We start from the raw sequence: 10,446 nt of genomic DNA, 5'->3' as shown, positions 1-10,446 counted from the left end.
CTCGCTACATTTTGCAGTATCACTACGATGAAGAACACTGCACAGGCTTGTGAAAAAATTTGTGAAGATACTCTATCAAAATCAGCAGCATGGAAATGGTCCACTCGCTTTCGTGAAATTTCGATGTCAAAGATGAACCTCGCTTCGGTCGACCAATCACCGAAAAGTTCGATGAAATCATGGAAAAAGTTGAGCGTGATAAGCATGTGAGCAGTGTGGAGATTGCCAAGGAACTAGGCATCGACCACAAAACAATTTTGAATCAGTTACACAAAGCTGGATACAAAAAGAAGCTCGATGTTTGGGTTCCTCACGAGTTGAGTGTTAAGAACATGATGGACCGAATTAACATTTGTGATACGCTACTGAAACGGAATGAAATTGAGTTATTTCTGAAGAGAATGATAACTGCCCGATGAAAAATTTGTCATGCAAAATTTTATATGAAATTTGTCCATACATAATTATGTATAATTATATATAATCATATAAAATTATATATAATTATACACAATTATGTATAACAATATGTATAATTACATATAAATTTATGCGTAATTATGTAAAATTATATATGAATTTATATATATAATTATATATATAAATATATTATATATATATATATATATATGTATATATATATATATATATATATATATATATAATGTATGAACATGAATGGACAAATTTGATACATAATAATATATAATTATATATAATTTTATATAATTTTATATGAAAAATTTTTCATTGTGTGGTAATCAAAAATGGGTCACATACGACAATCGCACTCGAAAAAGATCGTGGACAAAGAAAGGAGAGAAGGCGCAAGCAATCGCAAAACCTGTATTGACGACGAAGAAGATGATGTTGTGTGTGCGGTGGGATTGGAAGGGAATCGTTCACTATAAGCTGTTACCGCCCGGTCAAACAATTAATTCCGAACTTTACTGTGAACAACTGGAGAGATTACAACAAGCAATTGAGAGGAAGCGGCCAGAATTGATCAGGAATTGAATAGGAAGGCTGTCGTCTTCCATCACAACAACGCTCGATCACACACATCTTTGATGATTTGGTAAAAATTGCGAGAGCTTGCCTGGGAAGTTTTGATGCATCCACTGTATAGTCCTGACATAGCATTCTCAGACTATCATTTGTTTAGGTTTCTTCAGAACTCTCTTAATGATATAAAGCTGGCTTCAAAAGAGGCTCTGAAAATCACTTGAAGCAGTTTTTCTACAGAAACCACAAAAGTTCTATTGCGATGGGATTATGGCTCTGCCCCAAAAATGGCAAAATATTATCGAAAATAATGGAGCATATTTGGTTTGAATAAATTGATCTTAATACTCTAAGAAAAACTTGAATTTTACTAAAAAAACACCTCGAACTTTTTTCCACACCCAATATATTTGCCCGTACGTACAATTGCGATTATTTCGAGAACTGTTGGACCGATTTTTATGAAATTATTAGAAGTATTTTATGAAAAAGTTGATATGTAAATTAATTATACCTTTAAGTGAGAAATTTTATCATTTTCATAATCATGTGTCCTTAAATATTGCATTACTCTAGATAATAAATTTAATTAGTTTAAGCCATGGACTTAATGCTCGGTCTAGTCTTAATATATTTATGAGAAATCCCTAGATTATTCATTACGTTATTTATTACGTAATGTCAAGAGACTATCAGATAATGGAATTTGTTGAATCATTTCACTTCACTTTATCTCTTACGAATATATATATGTTGAAGATATATGTGTTGGGCCAATATAAGTGAGCTCTCCTTTTCGTGAAGTTTAGTACCGCTAGGCGTTTGTACGTATGCACATCCAATGTGTGATTATCAGCGATTTCATACAGTTTTACAATTGTGACAAATATAACCCGATCTGTACCTAGTGATTAATAAAGAAACTGGTTTCGGCATTATTTTCTTCTACAAAATAAAGGTGACATCTCGCTAACGAAATTACATAATTACATAGTTTGATTCTTGTGTTAATTGAGCCATGTATTTTGAAAATGTTCGCTTATTTTTCCTTCAAAATATTAAGACAATTTCATGAGATTGAAAATGACTGTGCCTTTAAATGAATAATTTTATCATTTTTATAATCATGTGACGTTAATTGCAGCATCGCTCTGTGCAATAAGGAGTATAAAAGTAAAGTGTAAAAGAGCAAAAAAAGCATTAGTTGTAATACTTGATGCTTGTTTTTCGTTTTGAAACTATAAATCAAAGAAACTTACGTAAGATACACATTATCATCTACAGTCCATACATTGTACGTAGTATATATCGGACGCGTACAGTACCGTCAAAAACTTTTTAGATACTTTTCCGAGACACTGAACTGTCAACGGATAATATGCCGGGCATTAAAAGTTACGCCACTTACATCGGAAAAGTTGCAGAGTGTATATGCACGGAGAAAACTAATTTTACTCTTTTAGCAAAATCGTCGTTGCTACTGCATATTCATAGTGACACCAAAAAAATTTAATTGACGTAACTAATTTTACAAATTATTCATTATCAGAGCAGAAGTAGTTTCGTTGCTGGGATAGAAAAATTTGTTGAGTGTACTTGTTAGGATATCAATAGGAAAATTTTTAGGAGAATCACGTTAATTTGCTATTGATGCAAAATAATGTATCCTTAGCAAATTTATTTGCTATCGGAGTAAAACTGTAACTGCTTATATAAATCCATCATGGTTCTTAAGCAAAATAATTTGTAAATACAGTAAATCCAGCAAATAGTGATTAGTATTCTTAGCAAATCTTTTTGCTGTCCATATAATAACGAAAAGATTTTGCTAGATCAGCAGAAAATTTGCTAGGCCAGCAAATTATTTTTCTTCGTGTGGGAATGTATATTGCCTATCGAAATATGATATAAAAGCCTGATTTACATAGTGCACTTGATACGCGTATTAAATAGTAAACTAGTATTTTCTATTAATTTTCTATGAAATTAAAATCTAATTTTTTATTAAATAATCTTAATATCGACGATGTATATAAACAACGATATATTAAGCTGGTATAATACTCATCAAGAAGACGTATTGTATTGATTGAATGCGTCGTCGTTGATATGCATTGTCAATATTAAGATTATTTAATAGAAAATTATTATTTAGTACGCGTATCAAGTGCGATGTAAACCAGGCCATTAGCAGACAGATAGATAGATAAATATTGACACGTTTCTGTGATAGTGTCCAAATACTTTCTAGTGATACTGTATACATGAGCATTCATACCACTCAAGAAGTTAATATAAAGTACTGCAGCTAATATGGAGTACAAGGTTAAAACACATTCGCAGCCACGGACGTGCTACGGTCTACACTAAGACTCTATGTTAGGATATTTGGCACTCAGAAACTTGTCATATCAATTAAAACTGCGAGAATAAATAGTAAATTTTATAATACTTTATTGCAGAGAACTGCAACACTGAATGCACCATGTTTTCTCAAAAATTGATAATGAAATCACACGATATAAACTCGTATCAATAATCGTTACTTGAAACTTATTCCACGTGAGATACTCAGATCTTTTAGAATTAGATTTAATTATTTTACTTGAATCATATAATATGTGTGATATTATATTTGCAATTGCGTTTTAACTGAAAAACTTACCTCTATCTCTGAATTCAATCTGAGTATCCTAAGATCTAACACCTAAGATAAGTTTTAAATGTCTTAAAATAAACTTATCTTAAAAATTATAGTTATTTAAAACTGCTAATAACAAAACGTTTAAGATTACAAATTTAAAAATTAAAGGTATATCTACGTCAAAGATACGTATAGGCGCAGATATAAATAAAATTGTTAGTGCAATTTTCCACCATGGTGAAAGTATAATTAATGGATATTATACAAATGTGCGTAGTAAGCATGCAAAATGGGTCTCAATTAATGATTCCACAATAAAAAAAATGCAGTTAGCCACGAAATTCCAAAGATGCATACATTTTCTTTACTGAAAAATGTAATAAGATTTGTATCTAAATAATCTATACAAAAACCTGTGAGATCATCACAAACAATTTTCTTTACAAAAGAAAAAAAACGCCGAGTACGTATCAAAACAAAAACTACAAAATGAAAAGTACATATTAACTTAATCAATTCATAAATTCATAAATAAATTTATAAATATATTCATACAGAAAAGTCATTCCTATATACGGCGACACACAGTCTTGAATTCATGAAACATTAATATAGATTTCCCTATTGTGAATATATATATATATATATATATATATATTGTTTTTTTAATAATGTACATAAAATTATTAATAGCATTATAAACATTTATATTGAAGATGTATTAATTGGGACACACCGAGTTTTTGATCCTCAATGTTAAGTTTTTTTCAATTTGATACTTGGATATTTCAGCGTTTAATTATTAATATTATTAATGTGACGATCCACAGAAATAATGGATCGTCACGACAATTATTTATTATTATTTACGCCGAACAACCGCGTAGGAAAACGCCGAACATCCGCGAGGTCAAGAAAACAGCTTCGCTGTTTATAGAATTCGTGTATAAAAGCGAACGCGAAAACGCTATCGAGAGAGATCCGTCGGAGAGCTCCTCTGAGACGCTCAACCGAACAGAACTCATAGCGAACCTTACCTCTACCTGAACCGTTCCATCGACCGAAGTGGATACGCGACATCGACATCCTCTACCCAGACCGTGCCGACATCGCATAACGCATCTCACGTATACAAATAGCGAGACACACCGCGACAACAACCATTCCGAAACCGGCTCGGTTAAAAGCCGATATCGACCAGCAGTTTAAATTCCGCTGAGTATACACACTTACACGTGGACAATAAAAGATCGCGAAACGACCAACCACGTCCCCCGACCCGCGCGCGAGCCAAGACGCTCGCAACTGACACCGCGACGACAACTGAGCCTCATGAGGTGGCCTGTATGAAGTTAGCCCCCCACTTTTCGAATTTAATAATTTTGACAGTTGTGCTGATTTGTGCTAGGTTTGTGCTACATTGTGCTCGAATTATAAATTTTTAATACGAAAAATGAGCGAGAAAAATGGAAAAACCCGTCTTTTTGGTAGCCTCCACTTTTCGATTTTCGAAATTTTTTTTATTGTGTTAGGTTGTACTAAGTATTGACTCAGAATTGCATATCTGAGTTGCGCTAGGCTAGCACAAGTTTCAGTTTCGTCAGCACAAGAATCTAAAAAGCACTTTACTCTTGACCGCGGCCCTTTGCGCTCGCAATTTATGCCATTAATTACTATTTCTAGACTTTGCATCGACTCAGAATTGCATATCTGAGTCGATGCAAAATCTAGAAGTGGTGATTAATGACATAAAATGCGAGCGCCAAAGGCCGCGGTCAAGAGTAAAGTGCCCTTTAGATTTTTGTACTGGCGAAACTGAAACTTGTGCTGACTTGTGCTAGGCTGGCACAACTCAGATATATAATTGTATATCGTTTGGTTGACTTATACGAGTGTAAATCTTACTTTTATTCTATTTGCCTAAAATCGTTTTTTTTGTCTTATTTCTTTCGTAATTATTTTTCGAAGATTCTACTTTAGCACAATATTAACACAACTTAGCACAACCTAACACAATAAAAAAATTTCGAAAATCGAAAAGTGAGGGGCTACCAAAAAACGGTTTTTTCCATTTTTCTTGCTCATTTTTCATATTAAAAATTTATAATTCGAGCACAATGTAGCACAAACCTAGCACAACTGTCAAATTAGCACAACTGTCAAAATTATTAAATTTGAAAAGTGGGGGGCTAACTTCATACAGGCCATGAGGTGAGCTAAAACGCGACCACGCACCAACGGCGTCGCGCTATCTGTAAATACGTGTAAATAGCGTTTACTTAAGAATATATTTTGACACTTCTTATTACGTACGCCACTGTTTCTAATTTATTGAGCTAAACCTTGGACCGCACCGGCTAAGTCTATCCCGCATGTAACGCAAGAGCGTTACATTAATATTTATCACATAATTTTTTGTGTAATAAGAACTTACATATATATACTTGATTTATCATATTGATCTTACTTCTTTTTTCATTATAATTAATTTAAAACATCTATATTTTGATTAAGTTAACATGTACTTTTTGTTTTGTAATTTTTGTTGTGATACGTACTTTTTTTTTCTTTTGTAAAGACTGTTTGATAATTATATTACAGAGAAAAAATATCAATACAAGATGATAATTGGGATAACAATTGGCCTTTTCATTGCTATCCTTACACTAATGTATGTTTATTGCAAATACGTGCTATTCAATTTCTGGCGAAAAAACGGTGTGTTTTATGTCGAACCTGTTGTACCAACTGGTAACATAAGTGATTTGGTAACTGGAAAACTATCAATGGGCAAGTATTGTTGCATGATATGATGAGTTAATAGTATCTTCAGTAATTGAAGAATCGCGTCAAAAGCAAAACATCCTCTTTTTACTATATCTAACAAAATTATAATTTATCTTCTTGAAATTTGTACGAGAGAGAGAGAAAAAGAGATTTGTACAAATATTCTTATATATTCTGCAACCGGAATTGAAAAAAATTTTGTAAACAGGCGAATTATTTCAAGATGCCTATATGAAATATAAAAATCATCATGTTTTTGGAATGTACATGTTTTTCAAACCAAATCTGGTAGTCGCCGATCTCGATCTAATACGAACGGTGCTGACAAAGGAATTCGGGAGTTTCCATGATCGTGGGTTTTATTGTAACGAAAAAATCGACCCATTGTCTGGTCATTTGCTTTCCTTGTCCGGGAAAAAGTGGAGGAACTTACGCGTCAAATTGACGCCAACCTTCACATCGAGAAGGATGAAGCAAATGTACACAGTTGTGAAAGAGTGTGGCGAAGAGTTGACGAAGAGTTTGGAGAGTAAAGCTCGCACAGGAGATTCTATCGAGATCAAAGATACATTTGCAAGGTGATCTTCTATTAACAAGCCTTTATCCAAAGAAAAAATTTCAACAAAATAAAGGGTTTTGTGTAAAGTATACATTATAATAATGAATATTCCTTGTTTGTTTTAATCAACTATTATTTTCTTGTGACGTTCGATCTGCATTTATAAATATTTGAAATAAACTACAATTGCGCGTTCACTTACATGTTTCCATAATTAATCACACATCCGTTAGAACTTACCAAACTGATTTTTATCGAACAATAATAGATACTCGACGGACGTAATTATGTCGGCTGCATTTGGAATAAAATCCAATTGCCTACTTGAGACAAACAACGAATTTCGCTATTGGGGAAAAAAGGCCACCGAAATGAACAGCATTTGGGCTGCTATCACCATGTTTGTTCCATTTATTATGGAAGCTTTTTCCATTCCCACCACGGATCGCGGTGTTGAAAAGTTCTTCACGAAATTATTTCAAGACAATGTAGAGCACAGGAAAGCTCACAACGTTGTCAGACACGATTTCATGAATCTACTCATACAACTCATGGAGAAAGGCTACGTGGAACCCGATGAAAGCGAAGATGCCGCCGATGTATCGTGTAATTATATATTTTACATTTATTTTCACATTGATAACATTGTAGATATACTGCAAAATTTTGCAGTATGCGTGGACTTCTGCTTATGTAGAAATCACGTGAATAGAGTAAACATACTTTCAAACTAATATATTTTTAACATTGCTATTTATAATCACTATAGGATTTTAATATTTTCGGACACACATTCTTTCAATAACCTAATATATTTTTAACATTGCTATTCATAATCGTTATTCGAACATACAGCTAACAATAACACTTTATTCGAACATACAGCTAACAATAACAAACTCACCATGCTGGAGGCGGCCGCGCAAGCTTTCATATTCTTCTTGGGCGGCTTCGAGACATCGTCGACCACGGGGACGTTCTGTCTGTATGAGTTAGCGGTACATCAGGATATACAGGACAAGCTTCGTCAGGAAATCAACATGACGTTGGAAAAGCACGGTGAATTGACTTACGATGCTGTGAATCAAATGACATATCTGCACAAAGTAGTTCAAGGTAGGTACGACATTCTCTTAGCACGTCGTCAAGAATCCTTGATTCGCAAGGAAATTGCAAATTTCGCGCAATAAGAACCAATTACATGTAATACAATGTATCTTTATATTTCTTTGAGCAGAGACTCTACGGAAGTATCCACCTCTACCTATCTTGAATCGTATCTGCACCAAGGAAATAGTCCTCCCAACGACAAATGCTCGCATTCCGAAAGGCACCATGATTACCATACCAGTGCTCGGATTACAGCGAGATCCGTCAATATATCCGGATCCGGATAAATTCGATCCTGAACGTTTCAACGCGGACCAAGTGGCGGCGAGGCATCCTTACGCTTACTTAGCTTTTGGTGAAGGACCACGTATCTGTATTGGTAAGAGTAAATAGATCTGTCCATATTACGTCTGTTTTTCTTTTTTTTTTTTGGAGAAGAATGATCGATATATATATTAATTTTTTCAGTTTTCAGAATTATACAAATCTTTTGGTACTTATAACATGTAATTATATGACATTTAATTATAGTATTTAAACGGACGAATAAATTCTTGAAGAGATTCGCGCGCGATTGATAGCTTATTTTTGTCGCGTTATATAGTCTACTTCTTTTACCTTACGAGCCGGAATATATTTTCCTTAAATCTGGACTCTGTTAACATGGATCTTATTAATTTCCAGGTTCAAGATTTGGTAATTTGCAAACGAAGGTTGGGATTATAAGTATGCTGTCCAAATTCAAGTTTAAGCTGCATCCCCAAACTCCAATACCTCTAATTTATGATAAATCATCATTTACACCTGCAGTCAAGGGCGGTTTACATCTTACTATTGAATCGCTATAAACTAATCGCGGTCATGCTTTTAGATGATAAAATAAATCCCGAATATATCTTAGAGCCGTATATTAGTTATTAACGCCAAAAGGGGAATACTATGTATTCTTCTAATAAATGTTATTAAAAAATATTAAATTCCATCAAATATTTTATATAATTGAAAGTGTCATGTACATAAAATATTCGTACAATAAAATTTGTAGTAACACAATCAAATATAAAAAGTTGAAAATGGCTGTGAAGTATTAAATACAATAAAAAAAAATAATGAAGAAAGAAAGAGCATATAAGAGTCAGGCATGGTTGTTAAAATGCAATTAATATTAGGTGTATAACTTTGATTCCGCCGTTTTTTTCCGAAATTCGAGGCTTTATTGTAAAAAACTGGTTATACATTTATGATTCAAAGTATTGTCCATCGTTGGCCACTACTTTCTCCCATCTTTCGAGCAGCGTACGAATCCCGCGTCGAAAAAACTGGTCATCTTTTGAGGCGATCCACAAATCGATCCAATTTTTTACTTCTTCATAAGACCGGAAGTGCTGGTCAGCCAGGCCGTGTGTCATTGATCGAAACAAGTGATAGTCAGAGGGAGCAACGTCTGGAGAATACGGCGGGTGGGGTAGGAATTCCCATTTCAACGTTTCCAAGTATGTCTTGACCATTTTCGCAACATGGGTCGAGCATTGTCATGCTGCAAAATCACTTTGTTTCTCGTTGTATTGCGGCCGTTTGTCTTTCAATGCTCGGCTCAAACGCATCAATTGCGTTCGATACCGATCGCCTGTGATTGTTTCAACCGGTTTTAACAGCTCATAATACACTACGCCGAGCTGGTCCCACCAAATACAGAGCATGACCTCGGAGCCGTGAATATTCGGTTTGGCCGTCGACGTGGAAGCATGGCCGGGAACTCCCCATGATTTTCTGCGCTTGGGGTTATCGTAATGAACCCATTTTTTGTCCCCAGTCACAATGCGATGCAGAAATCCCTTCCGTCTTTGCCTTTCAAGCAGCTGTTCACAAGCAAACAAACGCCGTTCAACATCTCTCGACTTCAATTCGTACGGCACCCGATTTCCTTGCTTCGGAATCATTCCCATGGCTTTGAGGCGTTTTGAAATGGCTTGTTGAATCACTCCCAATGATCGTGCCAATTCTTCTTGATTTTGACACGAGTCTTGATCAAGTAATGCCTCCAATTCTGCATCTTCGAAAACCTTCTCTCTTCCACCGCTATGCCGGTCTTCGACTTCAAAATCACCGTTCTTGAAGCATTAAAACCACTCACGACACGTTCTTTCACTAATAGCGGCCTCACCATAAGTATTTGAGAGCATTCGATGAGCCTCAGTCGTAGATTTCTTCATATTGAAGCAGAAAATTAAAACCTCCCGCAAATGACGAGAATTTAGCTCGTAAACTGACATTTTCAATCGAGAATAACTTTATGATGCAGACACAAATCGACTAATGTTTCTATGGGGTTATGTTGACA

General features: G+C 34.6%; 1 protein-coding gene across 9 annotated transcripts in view; it reads left to right on the top strand.

Moving 5' to 3' along the window:
- The window catches only part of LOC116840294 (probable cytochrome P450 6a20), a 9,397-nt gene extending 216 nt beyond the window's left edge, over positions 1-9,181 (top strand). Inside the window, exons 1-10 of one of the 9 annotated variants that reach the window (XM_032806842.1) lie at positions 1,795-1,963; positions 2,150-2,264; positions 2,348-2,523; positions 3,818-4,112; positions 6,251-6,439; positions 6,645-7,014; positions 7,264-7,601; positions 7,881-8,111; positions 8,233-8,484; positions 8,790-9,181. In XM_032806842.1, the coding sequence (XP_032662733.1) occupies positions 6,271-6,439; positions 6,645-7,014; positions 7,264-7,601; positions 7,881-8,111; positions 8,233-8,484; positions 8,790-8,953 (1,524 nt within the window). In that variant the 5' untranslated portion in view covers positions 1,795-1,963; positions 2,150-2,264; positions 2,348-2,523; positions 3,818-4,112; positions 6,251-6,270 and the 3' untranslated portion in view covers positions 8,954-9,181. Of the gene's footprint in view, positions 1-1,794; positions 1,964-2,149; positions 2,524-3,817; positions 4,113-6,250; positions 6,440-6,644; positions 7,015-7,263; positions 7,602-7,880; positions 8,112-8,232; positions 8,485-8,789 lie in introns of those variants that run through there. The other 8 variants (XM_032806844.1, XM_032806843.1, XM_032806849.1 and 5 more) reach the window with 8 other exon arrangements.
- Positions 9,182-10,446: the final 1,265 nt, after the last annotated feature.

This window comes from Odontomachus brunneus, unplaced genomic scaffold, assembly GCF_010583005.1.
Source record: "Odontomachus brunneus isolate Ranch 3 - 2012 unplaced genomic scaffold, Obru_v1 Obru_scaffold_009, whole genome shotgun sequence".
In the NCBI taxonomy this organism is placed as follows: domain Eukaryota; kingdom Metazoa; phylum Arthropoda; class Insecta; order Hymenoptera; family Formicidae; genus Odontomachus; species Odontomachus brunneus.
This window is presented reverse-complemented; position numbering and strand designations above follow the sequence as displayed.